At 39.2% G+C, this 24,317-nt stretch overlaps 1 protein-coding gene across 5 annotated transcripts in view; it reads left to right on the top strand.

Annotated features, from left to right (window-relative positions):
• Window positions 1–633: 633 nt before the first annotated feature.
• Window positions 634–24,317, top strand: part of PRDM5 (PR/SET domain 5) — an 87,038-nt gene continuing 63,354 nt past the window's right edge. For all 5 annotated transcript variants that reach the window (XR_005105310.1, XM_037394532.1, XM_037394522.1 and 2 more), the window contains exons 1-3: window positions 634–865; window positions 5,908–5,991; window positions 14,907–15,029. Coding sequence is in view for 4 of the 5 variants with exons in the window: in XM_037394532.1 (XP_037250429.1) it covers window positions 773–865; window positions 5,908–5,991; window positions 14,907–15,029 (300 nt within the window). In the remaining variant the exon portion in view is untranslated. The remainder of the gene's footprint in view (window positions 866–5,907; window positions 5,992–14,906; window positions 15,030–24,317) is intronic.

Raw genomic sequence — 24,317 nt, 5'->3', positions numbered from 1 at the left:
CATACAGTTCATGGGAAGTGTTACCTGGCATTGAAGTCTGTTTGGGCATTGTTTCTGGTGAGCATGCTCCTGTACTCTTAAGCAGTCGTACCGGTAAGTACCAGCGGACATATGCATGGTTTTTGGCACCTCTGTGAGAGATCCCAGGTCTTAAAAACAATGAACTGGATTTTCGTGACAGGGTGAAGCAAGCACCTCCATTGCTCAGATCCAAGCCCCAGCAGGACCCCGTTGCCACTCTCCTTACACCTGCCGTGGGCCGCACCGCTGCGGTCACCCAAGCCACAAGCCAACCCGCTGGCTGTGGGCATCGCCTGGATGGTGCCAGACCACAGGGCTGCAACCGGGTGGCAAAGAGCCCCTTTCTCTGGAAACAAACGCCAACCCTCGGGTGAGGAACGCGCCCTTACGCCTCGTGGCTGAGCACACCGCACGGCGGCCCGGCGGGACGCGGCCTGAGCAGCCCGAGGGCTCCACGTTTCCCGTCACAGCGCAGCCGCCCGCCGCCCCTCGACGGCGCGAAGCCCCCGCGCGCGCGGGCGGCCGGGTCCCGCCGCCCCCCTGCCGCCGCGCCGCCCCGCCCCGTCCCGCCAGCCGCCTGGCTCCGCCCCTCTTCCTCAGGAGCCGGGAGAGCCCCGCAACCAGCCCCTCTTCCTGCCCCCTCCCCCGGTCTCTCTCTCCTTGCTCTCCTGGTGGGATGGAAGGCCCCGGTAACCCTCCGCCCCGGTAACCCTCCTCCCCGGTAGCGGGCGGCGGCCCGAGTCGGTGCAAAATGCTGGGCATGTACGTGCCGGATAGGTTTGCCCTGAAGTCGTCAAAAGTGCAGGACGGGATGGGGCTCTACACGGCCCGCAGAGTCAAAAAGGTGGGTGACGGCCGGGCGAGCGGGGTAACGGCCTGTCCCGGCCCGGCGGGGAGCGGCTGCCACGTATCACAGGAGAGCGGGGCGGCCCCGCCGCCCCTGGCCGCCGCCGGCCGCGCTGCCGCACTCCCGCTTCACCTCAGCCCCGCCGAGCCGGCGCTGCCTCCCTCCACTTCCGTCCTCCCGCGCTCCCTCTTCTCAGGGGAGGCACCGCCCGCCCGCCCCCCGGTAACGGGGCCGGCCGGGCCGGGCCGCCGGCCGACCTACGGGGCCGCCGGAATGTTTGCTGCGTGGCTTTTTGTCTTCTCCCCGTTTCTCTTAACTTCGTTTGTGTTTCTGGCCCCGTTCTGCGGGCAGAGTGGCTCCGGGCAGGGCTGCCGCCTTGGCGCTCGCCTGGCCCCAGGCCGCGAGGCGCCTCTGAGGTGAGGGCTGAGGGCACCCGCCCTGGGCCGCGGGCTGCTGCCGCCGCTCCGCTCCGGGAGCTCGGTGGGGTGGCCGGCTTCGTTCACCGTTTCGGAATAATAAAGCCGGGCCTGTGGAAGATATGATTCAGCTAAACTGCAGGTCTCTCGTACCCCAACCGGGTCATGCCCCTTGACACCTTGTAATTAAATTGAAAGTCTCTTGATTGTCTGAAATCTCAATTCTAGTTAACCAGGTGACTTGTTAGAACAGGTAAAGGCATATCTAAAATGATGAACCCTGCATTAGTATATGCTTCTATGTATTTTATTTATGTGCTTTCCATCTTTGTCCTGGTTTTGGCTCTGAAAGGGTTGTAAGGGCTGCCTAACTTTTCAGTGGTTTCATCAACAAGACTTAAGATACTGTGGGGTAGGGGTTTCTCATTTTCAAGATGCCCCTAAGTGTTAATGGGAAGTGGAAGGGGAACAATTTTATATCGCGTGGTTTAATTTTTTTTTTCCTCAGAGGTTCTGAACGTTCATTTGAAAACTTTGGGAGTTCATGTAGCAAGGAAGGTTGCATGCTACTAGTGTATATTAATCCCTGGACTCTGAAATAGAGCGAGCTCTAAAGTGAAGCTCAAAGAAGCCCTCATTCGCATGCCAGTATAAATTCTGAATGTCAGTTCAGGGTCTGAGCCCCTTACTTTACACTATTGTCAATTAAACCATTAAAGCTGCATGCTTGGAAAACCAGAGCGTTTTCTTTCCTGAACTCCAAGTTGTTTTTGAACTCTGTACAGGCAAGTCATATGCTGTTAGAGCTCTGTCTGCGCAGCTCTTCCTTTGTGAGCATGTCATTCAGGACATCCTAGCAAAACTGAAATGTTGCAAGTGCGAAGGTATTGCATATGGAATGCAGAAGGTAAAGGCAGAGGCACTTATAGTTAAGATCTATTTGTGTTAATAGTGTTTGGTGACAGTGTTTGTTACAAGTTTGTCCTGTGGCACTGAATCCTCTGTGCTGGTAGGACAGACAATTGTGGTATGCAAAGCCTTGGTCAGAAGTGGTTTTTGATAGGCTGAGGAACCAGCTCCTGAGTTGCTCTGTGGGCAGTGGTTGAAAGAGGTATTCCTAAAAATGGTGGGCGACCTAAGCACTGTGTGTTGCCATGGCTGCTCAGAGGAGGGTGGATGTGTAAATAACAGATGATACGTTGGATATAGCCAAACTGTGTTAGGCTTTTCAATGGAAACTAAAAACACATCTGAAATGCTTTCAATGTGTCCTGTAATGAGGCAGCAGTACTGCACTTCATGGCTGTGATACAGAGTAGCTAATAGCTGTTGAAGTAATTCCTTGGAGGTTTGGGATTGGGAGGAGTTGTTGAATATGACACTTAATTGTGAAGTAAGATCTGTGTTGCTGAGTAGGAAATACTGTACCATTTTCTCTCTATTGCTATCACACAACTGCAGTTGTTTTAACTGAAAGTAAAACACATTTCAGATGATCTTATAATCAGAAATTGTAGTACCAACTCCCCAAGTGCTCGATAATCATAAGTAGGCCTCTGAAAATTCTGCTGTTAGCGAAGTTTTGGTAATAATACATTTTCAACTGCTGTTGTCTGCCATCTGCTTTTGCGCCTTCAGGCATTGTGCTGTGCTTTCAAGTTTCTGTCTGTAATCATAAAAGGTGGAAACTTTTGGGGTTTTTTTTTTGTTACCTTAACAAAAGCTGTGATTCTCTTGAATCTTTTCAACAGCTGGCCTTTGGTTACAGCACAGGTATTGTAAGTCCTTTGGTATAATCATCGAAGCTACCTACATTTCTTAGTGTTTTGCTGTGACTGGAAGATGATTAGTCACTGCTGCTTTCTGAAAGCAACTGTTGAAACTAGCTTTTATAACATTTGAGTGATGTGCCTTCATATCTTGAATCATTTCTGTGGTTGACTTTAGACTATGTTGTATGCCTCACTTTTATTGATCAGAGAGAAAGTTGAAGTCTTAGCACATTTTTTGATCTATATATATAGGCATACAGCAGCATGTTTATTAACTAGGACTAATAAATATATAGAAATATAAAGAAAATGCCTTGAAAGACTGGATGAATAATTACACTTATCCCCACGGACCTTTGTGTTCCAAGATACCAGATTTTGCTGTTTATAATTTCTGCTTTCTCTCCAAGTTTGAGAAGCTTTAAAAAGTGCCTACTGTTCATGTTACATTCACTTTACATTTAGAGGTGGACATTATGCCTTTTGCTTTTGCTGTAGTTTTGAGCTTCTAGAAGGTCTTAAACGTATTGCAATAGAGGTTTATTGGTTTGGATTAGCTGAGATAGGAATGATGTATGGTGTTTCTTGTTTTGATTCGGTATGCAATATTAAGCTGTTGCTGTGCTTCATCCCAGAGGTGGTGTGCTTCAGTGATGGGCAAAATTTACACTGTACGCGCTTTATAATGTATCTAGGGGTCCTTTGGATTGCAAGGATGTAAGTATTAGTGAGGTGAGGGTTGTGGAAGCCTCCAAAGTACTTAAGGAAGAAATTAATCTCTTTATGTTCTCTTTAGAAGTGTTACTCTGTTGCTGAAATGAGTGTGGGAGACTAGCTTTTTCAGGTTCTTTATTCATTGTCTTTCAATAATTTCTCTATTAAATTTATGGAGCTATTTTCCTTTTTCTTTCTATAGAACTAATCTAGATTACAGTCTGATAAACTTCTTTTCATCTTGATAATTGCTACGTGTAACGAGAGATCCAGCAGATATAATTATGCCCTCTCTTAGATCTCAGCAATTGTAGTGAGCTACGTTCCCTCTTGCACCAAAACTACTTGTTGCTTTCTAAGCGAATGAGGAAAGCCAGCTCAGCCTGGCAGGAGGTGTCTGCTCCAGAAAGAGCCTACCTTATCTTTACTGAGCTAGGTAGGACCATACATTTCCAAAGCAGATTTCCTCTGCTACCATCTTGACTCTTCCTCTTCCTTAAACCGAGCGAAAAACACAATCAAAGCAAATTGCTTCTTACATAATAGCTGCATGACCCCTGTTAGACAGCAGTATGTTTGCTGGGGTGGCATGCAGCATAGGCTGAAACTGTTGATGGCTTCACGTGTAACTGTATTCACCTGTTTTCACTTTCACTGCTGATGAGGTAAAAGAAGGAAGTTTCATTTTGAGTATTAATCCCAGGATTTGTAAAGCTGACAGGGGAGGAACTCTGACCTCGTTTGATTAGCAAAACACCGAAGGGTGGTATGGGGGTCAGTGAGAGGTGAAGGACATGATGCCCCATAGTGCTAGTTCTTGCTATCGCTGCCCGTATCTGTATTACTGCTCTGGATTCCAGGTATCATCTTTTGCTGTTCTTGTGTTTTTACCTTCTGCCTTGCTGTTCTTCCTAATGAAATCTTTGTGCGCATTTAAAAATATTGCCTCTCAGTTCTGTTGCCTTGTTATGTAATGCCAGTTTTCGTTTCATTTGTTTCCTAACAATGTAATGTTAAACTAAACTCTTTAGGTTGGACTTTAAATACAAGGATTTATTTTGGTTTGGTTCCTTGTTTCTGAAAGGAATCATCCTGGAAGTTTTTCATTCTTCTTTCCATTCCACTTCTTCCTCTCCACCCTACCTGTAGGCAGTCTGTAAAAACTAAGCAAGAGAGAAGATACGTAGCAGGCTGTTTCTGGGATCATGGAAGGTGCCTGAGGGAAGGGATATGTGGACAAGATCGATACTTCTATTAGCCAAAATACTGTTATTTTTAAAGAAACAATGAAGTTGCTTTTCATAATGCAGTTATAATCTAATGTTTAGAAGTATATAGAGCTTTTTCATCTGAATACTGCCTAAAGGAACATAGCGTTCTGCATTCCGGTTTGTAAGGCTTGTCACTGCAAATAAGGACAAGGCAAGGGGGGGAGTTTGGCCTGTGTAAGAAGAAAGTCCTATTTGAGTAATTTGCCCTGCTGCTGGTGTGATGTCTGTGAAGGAAAAAAACACCGATACCCAATACTTTTGGAAGAACATATCAGTGGATGCTTTCACAGCATGTGTTATGACTAGCAGGTGGTGTAACATTCTAATTTTGTTTATGAAGGCTTGAATTAATTCATAGACACGTGCATACTCCCTAGATTTTTAAACAAATCTATGATCAGACCCTCAGCTATTCAGTATTTTGATTTGTGGCACTTCAAAAAGTAGTGTTTCAAATAATCTTGCAGATAAATCTAATGTAAACTTTGTGCTTGCCAAATACTTTACGTTTTAGTTGGATGACTATTGCAAGGTGCTTCCTGAAAATCTTGTAAGAAATATAAGAAATTTTAATTTTAAATTTCAGCCTTATTTGGGAAAAAGCATTCTTCTTTATTTTAAAGGGGAAACAAGAATGTAGAGGAAAGGCTTGGGTTTAAGATATTCTCTGAGGTATGAAAAGAATGGGAATTAGATTGAAGTTGAACCCTCATGGATGTGCACCTTCGTGACATATACTACGATGACAAAGAAAACCTGTCCTTTTCCATTTGAAGCTAAAAATGATACCTCTGGTGGAGTTTGGTAATTCACTTGCCTTCCCCCCCTACCCCACACTGATTCTTTCTTTTATAATTGTTCCTTAGGGTGAAAAATTTGGCCCCTTTGCAGGGGAGAAGCGAATGCCGCAGGAACTGGATGAGAACACAGACTGCAGGCTCATGTGGGAAGTGAGTAGTGTGTGTGACATCATCGCACAGAGCAAAAAGTGTTCTCAGAATTGTTTTACTGTAACAATGTTTTTTCTTTTTTTTCCTAATTTAAAGATATTATAGTGAGATTTTGTGCTTTTGATGCTTTTAAAATATGCTTTTTAGGCAGAGGGGGATTGAGTTCTTTAAAACAATAAAGAAATAGCAAACTATAGTTTGTAATCAATGAAGTGTGAAAGCTATCAAGCAAAACACAAAGATATAATTTTGAAAAATTACTGGAAAATATGAAAATAATAAAAACTAAAATAATTTGAATATGGGAAGATGATTGTAAGTTACTGAGATACTGATTTGTGCTATCAACAGGTGTCAGCTGATAGCTTCCTCCAACTGCAATATAAAACGTTTCCTGCTGTGGCACTTGTGCTAGGGTTTGGCAGTTGTGTAAGTGAAGTTTTTAAATTTTAGCAAGTTTGTAATGCAGTGTGTTGCCATGAGATCTTTAGAGGAATAAAAGCTTGGTGCTTTAGGCAGATGAAGACGACATCAGTTTCAGGGCTCTTCTAAAATTTTTTTATATGTGTTAGGCAGCAACAGTAGTTTATGTGCTAGATTTTGTAATTAGGTTCTTAACCCATCCTAGTTCCTGTCATAGCTGTTTGCCTGTAGCAAAAATCTGTCTGAGTTTACCAGTTGAGATTACACCAACTGAAAGATAGTTGCAATAACAACATTTCCACCTGGTTAGAAACACCTGCTTTTCAGGGCCTCTGTTCTATCTTTGTAATCTTGCTTTTCTGCTGTAGTTCTTTCAGCAAATTCATTTCCTTCGCCCCCGCCCCTGTCAAGCAGTTTCTATTGAATGCGTATTTAGTCCTTTTTTATACTGAGAAGGGGACTCATTTCCTACTTTTTCACCTTTCTGTGGTTAGAGGTGGAAGGATGACTGATTTTTATGTTGTGTGCCACTGTACAAAAAAAAGCTTGTGTTTGATATCTGGCTTAAAGCACTGCCTGTGCATTTATTACAAATAAATGTTTATTTGAAAAAAACTGTAGCATTAACATCACTGAGCAGCTTATAAAGAGAGCATAGTATTGATACACTCTTTAGCAGAGCTATAAATAGATTATACACACTGGAAAAATGACTGAGAGAATGGTAAAAGCCCATCTCATTAAACCCAAACTCAACATATATACAGTGAGTGGCAGAATATTTCTAGATGGGTACTAACTCAGTTCTGTGAATCCCTGTGCCTTTGTTCTCCCCCTTCCCACCCTTTTGTAAAGTTTTTCAGTCTAGGGGTGTGCCCAAGATATCCTTTCCAAGAGAAGATTTGGATGCTTTGTTCCCCTCTCACCTTTGGTTATATGCTCAGAGCAACTGTTTAATCTTCTTTACTTTCAGCTGAAGACAAAACAATACAATGAGCTTTTATTACAAATGTTTGCTGAATATGGTACATGTTAATGTGCCCTGTCTCACTTGACTTTTCATGATGTTTCTGCAGGTTATTTTAAATCAGTAAAATACTTGAGCTAGAACAAGGTTTTCAGAAGGGATGGTGGGTTGATTATAGCAATGGGAAAGTCTTTAATACAAGTTTGTTGGAAAACCATATGATTTTCCAGATTTGTCACTGCTGATGATTAAATGAGATTTATCTGTTTCTGTAAGATAGAAAATAATAGGCAAATACATGTATTTACTGGTGACACTAACATGACCCCATTGACAGCAAGCCAAAAAATTATTTTTTTATTAGCGTGTCTAAAACCATTTCATAATATCTTATTGTAACCTAGTTTTCAGAGTCTTGAAAAGATTCTCGCATACCAAATTTTATGACTTCCGGAATGTTTGAAACAGAGTTGTTCATGTTTACTGAAGTTGATCTGAACATGAGCTTTACAATATAATTTAAATCATGCTGAGGGTAGTCTTAAGTTGAAAATCAAGACCGGGAATGCAGAAAGTAAAAAGTTGAACAGTCCAAGTAGGTGGTTATTCCAGAGACTGTGGGAGGCAGTCACAGCAACTAGCCAAGTTTGTGTGTAGTCAGCTGTACGAAAGATATTAAAAATAATTAATTTGAAGACTATTGGATGAAGGCATACTGAAGCCTTACCTCACAGCCTTACGACAGTCAAAAAAATGCATTTTCAGAGAGGACACCTTCATAAAGAAAGCTAAGTAGTAGATGCTTTTTTGTAAGTCAAGTAAAAATCAACCTTAGTGGAATATTACTTTTCTTGGTACGTAATGCATGTGATCTAAGCTTCGATTTTGTGGAATAGTCTTCTCTGAGGAAGTTTATCGCCTGCATTTCTAGTTGTGTAGAGTAGCGGTCTGTGATGTGGTCTGTTTTGATCAAGCTATTCCTTTTTCTCCAAGACCAGCACTGTGAGTTGCCATCTTTAAGATGTCACATTGAGATAGGATTGTACATGTTATGGTTTTTTTTGGGTTTTTTTTTTTGAAAATATGGCAGTCAAAACATTTGTTGGGTCCAGTGATTTTGTTAAATAAAGTTCTGAGGATGTTACAGTTTCTGTTTAATTTAAATATAGCACAATGCCATTAGTCTGGCTGTAACTTGCATAGTTTTGAAGAAATCAAAGGTGTACACTTGCCCATTCAACAGATTCCAGAGGACTGGGGCAGGGGAAGCACCTTTGGTCTTGCTGTTATCTTTGTAAAGAGCTACATGCTGAAATGTTTTAGCTACAAGTGATGTGACAAGGAAAAATCCCAAACCTGTGGTAACCATATAGTTAGGAATCATAATAAAAAGCCAGGGAAATGTCCAAATGGCTTTGTGCTGCTTCTTTGTTCTTTCTGTCAAAAAACCACCTCCCTGTTATCCCCTAGTCCCCATGTCATTATCTCTCAGACTGAATTACATGTTGTGCTAGTTAAGTACCCAGCTAGTGGCTGGTGATGAGTTGAGAGCTTTGTTCTTTATTCTTAGCATCCCACTAACACCTTGATTAAATACTGCTTTGTTGGTCTGCATTGGTATACTTGGCATTGCAATTTTAGATTATGTGTATTTGCTGGAAGAGCAAGTGCTTTAAGGCAAGAACAAAATAATCTTTAGGTACTAAAGGTCACAGAAGATTTTGCCTCTGGAGGCTCAGATTTCCCTTTGCAAAGGGAAGATATCTATTCAGTTTATTTTTTTTATTGTCCCTAACCAAGAAAGTGGTATTCATTTCACTACTATTGGGTTGTGGCAAGCATATACTTTTGGTGGTGACTTTGGCTAATGTTAAAACAGGGAGGGCTGGAAAGACAGTCCTCCTTAAAATACTGTGACGTAATAGGAGGAAATGTTGGTCAGGATTGGATAGCACATAACACTGAATGTTACATATTGCAGGTTTGGTTTCTGTCTGTCTGCCAAGATGATGTTTTCTTCTTTGTTATGTTAAAGCAAGGAAGAACAGAAACATGCTGGAGATCAGTCTTTCAATGGAGGCTAATGTTCATGTATGTTTATAATAGAAAATGAAATGAAGGTATGTTTCTACTGCTTAACTCTCACCACTTTTGCAGTGACAATTGTTTTCAGTTAAATAAGCCTGCCTGAAAACTAGTGAAGGCAACAGAAAATCTTCTATTGGCCACGCCAACTTTAGATCAGAGCTTTAATGTTTAGGATTGAGGTATGAGAAGTTATGCATTTCAAGCTAATGGTGGAGCGTTTTTGAGTTGTTGGGTTGGGGTTTTTTTTGTTTTGGTTGGGTTTTTTTTCTAATTTTTTTTCTTTGGTATCTTGCCTGTAAAATTTGGCTCTGGCATGGGAAGGCTTTGATATACATTAAGTCAAATTAGGTCCTCAGTTTCATGATCAAATCTTAATTTGAAGAATTCTGTGTTTGATCTCAAGATGAGAATGTAAGATTAGAAATCTACTTCTCAGCAATGTAGTGTTTACGTTTTTTGTATAAAGATTACCTTCCCAGTCGTTACTCCTCTGGTAGTATTTACATTTAATATTATTTACTTTTAATGTTTTTGTGTGATTCTTTGTTTAACTTTCAGAAATGTTTTTGGTTTTCTCATTTTTAGACAACTGCATCTGGATGCATTTTTATGCAAGTTGCATTTAAAGTAACTTTTGCCACAAATTAGTCAGATATTCATGCCCTATCTCATTTGCAAGTTTGAAGCCTAGATTTTCAATTTTGTTAAATTCATCTCCATTGGGATAGGTAGGTGTCTAAGGTAGTTTATTAATATTCTTACCAGTTTGTTTATTTAGCAAAATTTCATTAATCAACTCCTTTAAAGCTTGATTTAGTCATCTTTATTCATGTTAAGTGCATGACTTACAGTGACTTTTGGGATAGGCACATTAATGATCTTCTGGTTTTGGTGATAAGAAGAATCTGCTCCCGAAGGTGACTGAGAATATTAGGCTCACCTCTTCAGTTATGTGATTTATTTAAGAAGTTAGAAAGCACAGGCAGATAGGTTCTAATATGAGCTTATTATAGACGATAACACAATTTGCTTTAAGAGTTTTGGGTGTCCTTCCAGTTAACATGAAGTTCAACCCTTCTTATGAAAACTCCACAAAATGTTAGTGAAAGTCTACCAATGAGCCTTCTGAACTGCTCTGTCTCTGACAAGGTCAAATAACATCATGCACCAGAAGGAGCTTATCATAGAATCACAGAATGTTTCGAGTTGGAAGGGACCTTAAAGATCATGTAGTTCCAACCTCCCTGTTGCTGTATATTTTGGCTGAAGAAACATGTCATGTGCTGTCTATGTCCCTGTACTTCTTAGTGAGTAATCAAATCAACAGTTCCTGCCTCAGGTCTCCTTTGCAAGTGTTATTTTAATACTTCCTACAGCAATGTTAAATGTTTCTTCTCTACAGTGAGTTCTGTGATAGAGATCTGAAACTGAGGATGTACAAGTATTGCATCTAGCTGTTTTATACTATTAACAATAAAAGTCATGTTTTCAGCTAATCAGAAAAGTACAGTGCTGAAAACAGTACTATTCTTTACATGATTGTTTGAATGAACATAGGCTTTTAGATTTATAAAATCTAAATGTTTAGAAAATGGTTTCCAGAAAGCAGGCCGTGTGTTTACTGCCTTCAGCAAAAATAACCATCTGCTTATTTTCAGTGAAGTGTTTTTTCTTCTCTTGCCAGGTGTGCATGGTAAAGCATTTGAAATTGCACTCATGAGTGTTTTGAAGTAGCATACATGACAATTTCGGATATATTTTGAAAATCTGGAGATAATTTCATCATAGCTAGCAGATGGAGTAGTGCATGTTGTTGATGGGCATTGCAAGCAGCTGAGACGTCATTTAGACCTGTGCAAGGTTTCACATGGTAGCTTGTACAATGACTAGGGCCACATTTTTTTTTCCAAATACTTATATAGTGACATGGTGTTTGTAAATGTGTCATAATTCAATGATTTCCTGATTGATCTTGAGGTAACACCCCCCACCCCCCATGCAGTAACAGTGAATTTCAGGTATTTCATCTTACTGTGAAAACATTTGACTAAATTAGTTCAGTTGGGTGATTGGAAGGGAGTCCTCTTGGAGCGGACTGGAAGCTTTGTTGCAGAATAAATCCTGTTTAGTTCTCCAGCTCTTGTATGGAGTAAGTGGTAAGGATATGCATGGGAATATTCGTAAAAGAGGGTCCTCGGAGATAAAGGAAGCCAAGAAACCTTCTTCGGTATGGGGAGTTTTTTTGCCGTGCTCTAGAAATGTACATGCTGAATCCTAGTTCTGGGTGTAGAGAGGTAAATTGCAGGATCTTTTAAGTTTCTTGAGTACCACATAAGCAGCTTGTCACATCATTTTCTCCCCTTGCTGTTTGTTATAGTTGGTGCAGCTGCCAGGGTTGGGGGAAGATACTGAAGCTACACTATATGTTTCTTGTGCTATCCAGTATCACTAAAGGAGGAGTGCAGGAGGGAAAGTTCCTTGTTATGTGGCTGGCAGAATTGTGTGGGCCTATGGTGCAACATCTGTCTTAGGATCAGAGATGGCTGTCACTGTCTTCTGGATATCAGAACAGATTTACAGGCACACCCAGGTGTAAGCATTTTAGCTTGTATTTGATGATGTATCTATTAATTAAACTGATTTTCTTGTTTGATGATTGTGCCACAAAGCAGAAGCATGACTGAGGACTTTTATGGGCTGTTATTGGGGAGGGAGCATCCTTTGGGACATATTCAAATTCCATTTTGATTCATTAATGATACAATATGGATGATATTTTGGTGCACTTATTTTAAACTGAAAATGTAGAGCCTAGCTTTTTTTAATTTTATTTTATTTTTAGTTCATTTAACTGCCATGATTAGCTTGTACTGGCCTTGAGTTTGAGACATATATATGCAAAGCAGGAGATGATCTTTTTGTCTGTTTGTTTTAAATATTGATTGAATTTGGGATTCACAGCTGTGGTGCTCAAGATAGGTTGTTCATTTAGGAAACTCACCTATCCATGCAACCAGTGAGAAAAGGAGTGGTAAATGTGACCAGTCTAGTCTGTGTTAAGTACAATGTTTTGGCTGTTTTCCTTGACTTTTTTTCCTCACATCTGTGTATTTGATGAAGCGTTATTTCTTTATGAGGTGAAAAAAGCAATAGGAAAATATAGCACGTCTTTAAGGGATTTATTGTATTCTTTTATCAATTGTTTCCTTATGTGTTAAGTCTTTGCTTTGTATTTGATATCTCTTTATGGATTGGCAGAGGCTGAAAAAGCAGAATTGGGATGATCATGTATCATTGAAGTGAATATAAATTATTCTTATAATTCAAGGATCAAGCAAATGAAAAATGGATGAAAAGGTGGATAGTGTAACTATGGTTTTTATGATAGGATCTTGATTGCATCTTTTTCCAACTGAAGTCAAGATGTGCTGGAAACCTTTATAGGACCTACATGGTTGGCTTCTGTAACCCATACTTTGGTAGCTAAATCAGAAAGCCATTAGTTTGACTTCAATTACTCAAAGATACTAATCTGCAATGTTAACCATTTTCACTCAAAGTGAAGTTCTTCTCTGTAGATTACCTATTTAGAACTGGATGTTTATTACAGTATAATCAATGAAGTGCTTCTGCTTGACAGGTGGCTTTTCAGGAGGTGAATACACTGTTGGCATGTATTTTTGTATAAATTTGGAGCTTGCTTTTATGGTTTGATTGTACTTGTTCTGCCCATGTTCCTAATGAAAATAAGGGTTCCAATAATGAGCAGGCATTACTTCTGAAGGTGATAGTCACAAAATGGCAGAATGGCTGAGGTTGGAAGACAGCCCTGGAGGTCATCTTGTCCCATCCCCCTGCTCAAGTAGGGCCACCTAGTGCCAACTGCCCAGGACAGGTTTTGAGCATCTACATCTCGCTGGGAAACCTGTTGCAGTGCTTAGTGTTAGATAATATTGTTTCCAGGTGCACTTAAATATATGGTATAAAAATAACTGTTTACTGTGGTTAATCTGTGTGTTTGAAAGTAAAATAACTTTTAAAGTTTGAAATATTGACACTTTTTCCATTACATATGCTTCTTATCATATGCCTTCCTTTGGAAGAACAGTTTGCAGAACTACAGTAGGTTTTTTTGGTTTAATCTGGGAACAACATGCTGTTACCAGCTATTATTGTAATAGAATACAATTTTTTCTTTCTAATGATATCCTGAATGTTTAGGTAATTTAAGCAGTCATACTGAAGAAATATGATATTGCATTTATTAGAAACAAATACAGTGAGAATGTGAGCAATTTAAATACAAAGCCATGAAGACAATCTGATTTTGATCTTACATGGTTGAAATCCCTAGCTCTTAGGAAATACCTGCACGGGATACTTCTTGTTGACAGATGAAAAAGAAAATATGTTCATTATATAAATAAATCACATGGAATAATAGTGTGGCTGTATGACCTTTTTGCATGGTGCTCTATCTTCTTTATCAGTGGAGATTCAAGTGATCTTTTATTTAAAACAAAGCAAGCCATTTTTTTATATGTCAGTGGCAGCTGTATTCTTTTCAGCAGTATGTCTTTGTGTTTTGAGGGGGAAAAATGACTTGGTTATTATCAAGTTTCTCTTTCTATTATTTTCATTTTTTCAATGTAAGCTGGAATTTTCTTACAGTTATAGAAATTCTATGGATCTGCAATGACAGCCAAAAGCTTCTCATATTGACATGACTTACCTTGTGTGTGCAGTTAGTTTTTTAAAGTGGCTTTTTCATTTAGTGGACAAAAACTGAACATATTTTTTTTCCTCTACAAAATAATTTACAGCCCTTCACGTACATAGTATTCTAATTTGTTTACTGAAATAATCTCCTATTCTCATAAAATTTCAGCTAAGTACAGTTTAAGACTGGCTGCTACTCATTGAGGCTACGTATTTATATTTCATTTAGAGGGACATATATAGAAGATGTTCAAGTGAACTATATAGTAGGATATATGGAGGGGAAAAGTGGAAAAGGAATCATAGGGTTGGAATGGGAAAAGACCTCTTGGGTTGTACCTGTTTCTGGCAAGATTATAAAGAAAAAGAGAACCTGAAGGAACAAAGAGGAAAGAATATGAGCAGCAGTGACCGTGCTGTCAGATTAGGGAGACCCAGGAGTCAGTCATAATACATGTTTACTAAAGGAAAGGCTAAGAAAAGAGAGGGGGAGCTCAATAAAGGAAGCTGCTACCAGTTGCTGGATTTAAGTTGCCCCCCTGTTCTGAGGTGAATAAATATGCTTATAGGAAAAGGTGAATGTGCACCACAGCTACAAGTATCCATTGAATGCAAGATTCCCATGCTGAGTACAAGCATGTCTTGGTGTTTTACATGTTTGTGTGTTTGCTAAACAGTTTGAATTTTGCTTGATTTTTTTTTTTTTTTAATGTTTTAGGTTCGTGGGAGTAAAGGTGAGGTCCTTTATATCCTGGATGCAAGCAATCCACGTCATTCTAATTGGCTGCGTTTTGTCCATGAGGCTCCATCACAGGAACAGAAGAACCTGGCAGCCATCCAGGTAGATTTAGTGGATTTCTACCATTTGCTTTCTGTTACTGATTTACTAATTGGATATCCTCTTTGGTTTTTTTTTTCTCTTGCAGTAAAATTGCAAGGTCTAAGAAAAGTAGCAAACTACTTTCCTTTTCCTACCTTTCTTTTTACAAGTGAACTCTTGTGCTTAAATATAATACCATAAATATGATAGATAGAATGAAAGACCAAAGGGGTCCTTAGAATGTGATATTCTTTGGAATTGCACTGAATCACTTATATGAACTATTTCTCTTGGCTTAAAGTGAACAGTTTACATTAAAAAAAAAAAAGAACAAAAGCATGCCAAATTCGGGTATGCGCTTAGGTGTTTGGACAGTAAAATCAGGCGCTTGCTTTAAAGTTTAATATAAAGGTGTAACAGATTTGAAAGCAAGCGTGGTGCTTAAAATATTCCAGTTGAAAACAGAGACTTGAAGGATCTAATTATCTGATAGGATGATCAGGCAGTGTTTGAGGATAAATTAATGAAAAAAGATAATTTTCTTTTTCTAGTGTTGGCTGTGGATCTCTGTTTCTCCAGCTTACTTTTACATTTTTGTGTTTGCAGCATTCTGTGGTAATGTGTTCTACTGTTTTAATTACACATTATGTTGCAACATGCTTCTGTTTTTCTTCTAGAAACTTCTTAATTTTACTTGATTCTCTAGTCCTTTTATAACAGTGAATGGTTACTTTGTGTTCATTTTTCTATGCCATCCTTGATTTCATAGAACCCTCTTATTTGACAGCTCTTTTCTCAAGTTGGAAGAGTCTTAGTCTGTTTAATCTCTCATTTTTGGAAGCATTCTGTTGCTTTGCAGAATGCAACAAAGGCAGAAATACTTTTCTTGTTACAGCTCTTGTCCTTTTGGAGATTCTGAAAGAGATGAACTACCTGCATTTTTGTTTTCAACAGCTCAGTTTTACAGTACAATAATTTCCAGTCCCACATAAGTAAGAATTACATAGCTGTGTTAAAACTTTTGCTCAAAATGTATACTCTCCAAAATGTTGTTACAGGCTAACCCAAGCTATTTGCTGATGTAATCCAAATCTGCAAAAAATTAGGAAAAGGAGAATTATTTATCAGCATTTCTTGAAATTATTGTTCTACTTTTTCATCATGAGATGACTTTTTTCTAGGATTTGCCTGCAGGCAAATATAGTTTATTGTATAGAAAACTATACAATAGTTTTTTATGATAGTATTTTTTTATATAATAGTATTTATACTGTATAGAAAAATATAGTTTATTTTGATGCAAAACAAAACAAAATGAAAGTATTTTTCCATGCCAAGGAAACTAAGTTTATTTCTGATGAAATGAAACAGGAAAAAAAAATATTTTAAAACTACTAAGTAGAGAGAGAATGCTGGTAAAGTCCTTGCATGTAGTTCTGTGAAAGATGCATTATTGCTGTTCTCCCCGTTAGCCCTTCCCCTCTATTCATACTCAGTGGCACTCAGCACTAGTAATTTAAATTTCTGTGTTGGTGACCTATGCAACTTCTTAAATCTCCCACTCATCAGAGGGACTGTGTGTTTATTTGGATCTTAAACAATCACTGCCCAGTGAGGTTGGTGCTGCCAGTTCCGCTGCAGACCTGGTATCAGTTTCCCTCTTCCTGTCCCAGTTGTGAGCATTTCTGGGATTTCCATTCTGTTGTTGTATCTCCTACCATGTCTCTTCTGCCTGGCTACATTATCACAGTAGTTGAATGCCACTATTAGCAGTGAACTGTGTTGGGGAAACCTACCTGGTTATCTGCCAGACTTCGCTTGATTTGCTGCTCCTACTTTCCAAAGCTCTAGTTTTACTCAATGTCTGTGTGTGACATTCCATCAGATATTGTTGGCTGAACGTGACTGAAGTTTTGCTGCTGATACTGTTTCCTTGGACCTTGTTGCTGTTTTAGGTCAGTGTGGACAGCTTCATCATCTGCTTTTCCTCTGGGCCTGTACTCTAGGTTGTTGTCTTTGGTTCAGACCTCTTTAAGTCTTAACGTCCAGACTACAATTGAATTTTGAGCAACAGATAAGAGAGCATTCTCTATTCATCCATTCAGCAGAAATTCTTGTCAGGACTGACTGCTTTATTACACTTTTCCTGATGCCTATGACGAGTCAGTAGTTAATTTGGTATGACCACTGCCTATGCAATTATTTCTCTATGTTTTCCTTCTGTCTTTGTCTCTCAGTTATACCAAGATCTATCAAAAGATCTGTTGTCCTACTTATAGTACCAAATATGAAAGGTCCTCATACATGAGGAGTCCTAGGCATTAGTCAGTAATTACCATGTCATCAGCACATAGGCAGTCTGATAGCAAATTACAGTCAATGTTAGCAAATGCAGAGTAAGGTTCACAAGAGGGAGCAGTGTGAACAATTAATGTTCATTATCCTATTTTAAATAGAATGCTCAGTTAAAATGACCATAGAATGCTCAGTTAAAATGACCTGAATTTCTGAGTAGAAGTTTTAATGGAATATGCAGTGTGTACCAGTGGGTTTTTTTGATAATGAAAATGATTATTTAAATAAAGAAATGGAAAGAAACTGTTATTCTGTATTGCACGATGTTATACCTTGCTGAGAGTGTGCTTAGTGCTTTTTACATGCCTTTTTAAAGAGTCATACTGGACTTAGAAGAATGGTTTAAAAAGAAAAAAGAGTGGCAAGAATGTTAGTCCTATAAAAGCTTCCACAGGAAAACATTGGGAAAAATTACAGGGAAAAATAGAGTAAACACAGTTGTGTACAAAATGATGAAAATTATAGGGAAGGCAAACTTTGAAAAATCAAAAAAACCACCCCTTACTAAATCATCTCAGGCTTTTTTAATACCATCAATAATTAGCTGCCAAAGTAACTTTTGCATTCTGTATGAGTGACCTTGAAGCTGTGTAGACACATATTTATGTAAAAGTATTTAATTGCATATAACATGAATATATTTCAACTACTTGTGTTGAAAAAAACTGAATACACATGTATTTCTTTGCAGGGTTTGATCTCACTTTAGTAGATGGAGATGGAAATCCCAAAGCTTTGCTATTCCTTTAGGGGGAAAAAAAACCCAAACCAACACAGCCCACAAATCCTTCAGTACTTTAATTCCACAATTTTTGTCTGTAATGATAAAGCACATTTAAGGCCACTTGGTGCAGTAGCACTTTATTTTATGAAATTGGTGGGTAAAACATTGGTGGAATGTTTCCACTAATGATTCCCTTTACTTTGAATTGAGAGTTGCCTGCTTGCCACTAAGATGATAAAATGATGTTTTGCAAAGAGAAGCAGTTATGAATTACATCAGTAGAGTTGTTTTACCTTCATTATCATTACTCAAGTTAATGTGGCTGTGAAAATTAAAAGTTGCATTGCTGAACAAGTACCTAAATTAATTAAAAAAAATAGGAAAATTAATAATAGAGATAATGACATCAAACAAAAAAAATCCTAATCTTAAACCAACTGCGTGATTCCATATTGTATAATAAAGTAGACTATATCTGCATAGCTATAGAAAGGGCTAATTCACTAACTAGATAGCATACTTAGAGATGGTTAAAGACTTTTGTGTTCTAACCAGCCCATTAATAATTACCCATGTAAAATGTAATTTTTCTCCAGTCATTTGTATTTTATGAAGTTTTTTGTGCAGTTGGCTGAATTTTTAAACAAGTATTCAATTTTTCTCTCTCATTTCTATTTCTTGCTCTTGAAAGTGAATCTTCAGCAGTGAATCTCACAAACTAAAATTGATTCATTGAGAGTATTTGACCAAGATTAATGTTACCAGCCTATAAAATGTGAAAATTAAGTAAACCACAGTGGTAGAACAGGGACTTCTCTTGCTTGTCCTAAGTCTGTTCTGTGAATGCTTAGGGACTTAACACTGGTTGTGTGCTTCACAGCTGCCCCTCTGCAATTTTCTAGGAGATACTGTATGAACTAACAAAAATGTGGATGGAAAATAATGATTTCCTTGTTTATACCCACTAATTCTAATTTCTACTAAAAATCTTTCACACTAGGGTTCTTTCCAGTCTCCAAATACTCCAACAGGGGCTTTTTGGTCTACTTTAAGAACATTTCCAGTCCTGATGGCGTCACTCTAGTAGTGATAAATGTTATAATCTTATATCTGAAATCGTGATTAATAATCATTTTGCTGCCTAGCGCTCAGTATTCAGTTTAAAAGAAGATGAAGTGAGTGCATATCCCTGTATACAAATAAAATAAACCATATCCTGGATTGACTGCAAAATATGATTAGTTCATCATAAATTAATTGTACCCAATAATCATGTTTAGGTTCTGTGCAAAATGCTTCCTGTGGTGAAAAAGCAACTTAGAGGGCATGGGATTCTTTTTTTAAGTAAGATTGGGGGGTTTTGTTGTATTTTTTGTTTGTTTTGTTTTCGTTCTGGTTTGTTTGTTGGTTTGGTTTTTGGCAGGGAGGGTGTTTTGAGTTTTTTGGTTTGGTGTGGGTTTTGGTATTTCTTTGTTTTCTTCTCCCTGTAGTGCTACATATGTAGTAAAACCCATGTTCTGATGAGAGGTCTAGTGGGGAGCGTTCTGAGTGCTGAGTTCTGCCTCCACTTCTGGAGGGGTAGCTGTGGTGGTTGGGTTGGTTTTGACTGGGAAGGGACAGGAATATTTTTAACACCTGTCTGGTGAGTAATACCACTGTGTGATTGCTAGAGGAGAATGGAAAGGTTGGAGGGTACCTGTGTACGTATGAATTTCTTTTCTGGGTGTTTTGTGCAGCTTAATTCCTGGAGGCTTCTCTAACTTATTTCAAGTAATAATTGAATGAGTTAATCCTCTACTATATTTAAAGTAGCTTTAGAATTACAACTTTTGCACTAACAAACTGTATGAATTGTAATCTCTTCTGCCCTTGGTTATTCCTAGCTATTTACTTATAAATATGGCTTTGGATATATAGCAAAAATGCATTGTAATTATTGTATTCAAAAGGAAAGAGCTCCTATCAAAAATACCACAGTTTTTGGTTTTTTTTTCAGTTTTTAGACTGCTACAGTATTATATTTTCAATATTCCTTTATCCAGAATGGATAAGTTATTGATTGTTAGTTGTAATTTTATTAAATACTCTCTGCTGGCGATAACTATGCAAAACAGATCCTGTTGTTAACATCAGAACTTTTATAAACAGAACTGCAGCCAGCTAGAGCTTTAAATGCAAATATTTTTTCATTAGCAAGCAGAGACTGAAATGGTCTGCTGTCATTTAGAAAAGAGTGAGTTAGAATAATGAATAGCAAAACCTAATGTGGAATAGGACATTTACTGTGAGGTGGTAGAGTGGTTTAAAGTCATATTTCACAAATGCGTGTTTGTTATTGTGGCATAATTCAATGATGCACAGGTTGATCTGGAGGTAAAAAACCCCAGCGCAGTAACACTAAATGTCTTCAGAGGAAGATTAGTATGTGAGAGACAGTGCTGTAAGAAATGTAGTAAAAATGACTACCTAAAAAGCAGGAGTGAGAGAAAACACAAGGAAAGCAAGTACAAACTGTTTAGGCTGCTAAATTTTAGATACTGCAGGGAACTTTTCAGGATTACTTGAAACTTACTGGTGGCTTAAGTGCCACAAAGGAAAGATTAATTTGTTACGCAGTGTAAGAAGGAACATGAACATAGTTGTTGGCTTCCTGCACGCTTAGAGTGGAGAACTAGAAATCTGCTTGATTATTGATTTTTTTTGTGGGGGAAAAAAGAGAACTTTTTCATTCCAGGGTCATATGCATTTATGTGTTGTTGAATACATACCAGTGCTGTTCAGATATTCTGTTACTGAAGAATTCAAAATGAGAAGTTTCTGAAAAGTGAAATAAATGGTTTTCTCCATGAGATTCCTGAAAATATGCCTGTTAGGTTTTTATTTTTTTGCAACAGGAACCTCAGTAATATGAAGCCACTGTGAATGTGAAAATCATTTAGACCCTTTTCAACACGGAGGTTACAGTGTCCTTTTTTTTTTTTTTTTTTTTTTTTTTTAATTTAAATGTAACTAATTTCTGATTTTAGGCTTTCCTAATACTAAGTTGGTGCATAGAGTGGGATATTAAGGTTCAAAAAGTTCTACCATTCTCATCTCTCCATGGATTTCTTAGGGCCTCTCTTCCCAAGTTCTGCTTTTGCATCCCTTGCAGTGTGTGGTGCCATACAGGATGGTTCATTGCTGTTGAGAGCTTGTCCAGCTGGCGAGTTCAGTGGTTACTTGTGGCAGTGCAAGTCACATGTGTGAACTTCTTTATTTGTTTTACATGGTTTTGGAGTGGACACTAAATCTGAACATCTGTAAACTGTGGGGAAAACTGAGATTTAGATCCAAAGTGGAATACCTATGGCTTTGGCTTCTTCCGCTTTTTCAGTTGAAAAAGGAAAGAAATTAAAAACTGAGCTTACTCAAAAAGCACAAAAAATGCAGGGTCACTTCAGTGATGCTTTGGAAATAATGAAATGAGAATTGTATATTACTGCTGGAGTGGTTAACATCCTCTGCAAAGGATGTGTGCTAAAAGCAATATTCTCTTACTAGAGTTGTACAAGGATGTCGTGGAACAGTTGAAGAGTGCATATATCAAAAGAGAAATGTTCTGGATGATGGGGCAGGGTGTACCTTCAGCAAATTTGCTGGTGACACAAAACTGGGAGGAGTGGCTGGTAAATCAGAGGGAATCTAACAAGAAATGGGGAGAAACCATCTGACCTCTGAGAAACCTCTGCAGGGAGGTTGGGTGAGATGGCCTCCAGAGGTGCTTTTATTCCGTGATTCTAAGAGAAGGTATAACTGAAGTTGGAACCCTGTAGATTTCCTCTATAAAACATCTGTAAAAAGAAGGATGTAAACACATTGCCCAAATCTAAGCAAATGGTTTATTTTTTTGCAATTGATGGTTTATATTTTTCACAGAGCCTCTAAAGGAGACTTCCAAGAGTAAGTTGCAGTGTCTTGGTTCAGGATACTCTATAGGTTCATTACTATCTGCTAGTACTGGAAGAAGTGACATACTGGGCACGTACAGAGCCCATGTCATAAAAATGCTGCTGATGTCAACCTTCCCAAGGTGGGCAGTGGGGGTGGGTACGGGGTAGGGGACATGCTTCTCACAACAAAAGTTTTCAGTGAGAAGAGTAATCAAAAGTTCCAGTGCTTCTCTGTTGAGCCACCAGAATTGGCATGTTGCTGGAATTAGTTTTTTGAACTCCCATTTTAGTTTTTTTTTCTTCCCACAGAGAAACAAGAATATTATATTTTTAAGTTGGAAGATTGGAAAATGTGTACTGAATCGAAACATACAGTGAAGGGTGGGAGGAATACCTTTGGGCAGGGAAAAAAAATACAAATTCTTCTAGCTTTCATTTGTGTTGCTACTGTACACATAATTGAAATTCCTGAGGAGTTTAACTGTAAGATTTGGGTATGTAGTATCATTACTGCAGTGAAACATATTCTTCTGCAGATGGGAAACTAAAAGCAATTACTTCTAGTTTAACGCAAGATAATAACTGCAGCCAAAGAATAAAGCAGAAAAAGTCTATCATAGTACAGAATATTCAGCTGGAAAACTATTCTAACCTTGACAGGGCACTATCGCTAAAATCTGCGGTATGGCATAAGGACACAGGAGAAATGTAGGAATTGCTATATTAGTTTAATGTTGTGCTCTATTTAATCTCATGGTCACATCTCAAAGTTTGTGTACCTTACCACAAAGGCTGCCTACCTTACCATGCAATACAGCATGACAGGAATAAATTAGTAGATAGACCTGATGCTTCTGTGTCTCCTTATCTGTGGTTCAGGTGTTTGACTTCCAATTAAATATAGTCAGAGTTCTTGGGCTGAATGTCTCCATTGCACGTGTATATTAAAGGTGCTTTGGTTTGGTTTTTTTTTGAAGGGAGGTCTCTCTGGGATCCATCTGCTTCCTGGCCAATGAGAGCCACAAACTTGCTGCACACCCAGCAGTAGACTGAGTGGGACAGGGATATGTGCCTTAGTCAAGCATTTTTCAGTGTATGAATTAGTGTGAACACCAGAAAAGCTTCCTTCATTTGTGCCATCCGTTTCCCCTTCCTCGCTTGGGGGGTGGGGTGGGCGGCAGGGAGGGGCAAGAGTCTCTTAGTCCCCAGCATCACTTCCGGAAGGCTGTGGTGGGCTTCACCCACTCTCCCCCAAGGGGTACTTGGTTGGCTTTCTCTCTTGGGAAGGCTTCATTATTCTGATCGTGTCTTTCCTTGCACCACATGCTGGTTTTGACCTTTCCTGTGCCTGAGCTTGTGGCTTTATCTTCTGCCACAGCCCGCAAGAAATCACCTCCATGCATTTCCTGGATTGGGGTTTCTGCCATCACAGACATTGTCAAGGTTGGTTTTACTCTGGCAAACATGACGTCCTGGAGCTGCAGGCAAAGATCAGGAAAGGGAGTGTGCTTGTTTGGAGAGGTAGCAAATGAGAACTGGCAGAACAGGTAGGCTGAAGAGCTGGCTTGCTGCCAGGCAACTTGGTGTAGAGGGAGGCCAGGTAGCACTTTTAAGAGGAGTTGTTATGGGCACAGGGGGAAACTTGGTAAGGATTAGGAAGGCTGAGGTGGAGCCACTGATAGAGCTCTGAAGGATAAAAAAAGCACTACTCCCCTCAGGCAATACAAGACTGTCTGCTTCCTCCTCCTGTGTTTTCAGCTTTCAGGAGTGATGACACGCGTGTCTTACGCTTTTGGATGAATGTGTGGTGGGCTGTCAGTGCTACTTGTCTCATGTTCCCTCTCAGCATACCCTCTTACAAAGCACACGTGAAGAGTAACTACGGAAAAGCCAAGAATCTGAATGGGAGAGGTGCCTGCAGTGGAGCAAAAATGGAATAGCAGGAGCTGTTGGAACAAAAAAAGTGTATTTGCTGGGCAGATCAGTGTGGTTTATAGCATAAAAGATGACAATTGAGGCAGGGGGTGAGAGAAGCGAAGTGGAATAATAAACTGGCAATAGCTCGGAGGGAGGTTGTGGCCCACTGTAGATGAATGCTGTTAGCAAAACAGCCAACTTGGCCTAAGCAAATAGGCAGCGAGAACAACTGGACATGTGTTCTTAGAAACAGGAGGATTATTAAATTTATTCAAAATATTTCGTACTACGTTCACTGTGTTTGCATGCATGTAGGTAAGTGTCCTTCATGCATGTGCTGCTACTGGAGACAGAGACTTAAATTCCTTTGTGGTTTCTGGAGAG

Source organism: Falco rusticolus, chromosome 1, assembly GCF_015220075.1.
Source record: "Falco rusticolus isolate bFalRus1 chromosome 1, bFalRus1.pri, whole genome shotgun sequence".
In the NCBI taxonomy this organism is placed as follows: domain Eukaryota; kingdom Metazoa; phylum Chordata; class Aves; order Falconiformes; family Falconidae; genus Falco; species Falco rusticolus.
Note: the sequence above shows the minus strand (reverse complement) of the source record. Positions and strands in the feature narration are given on the sequence as shown.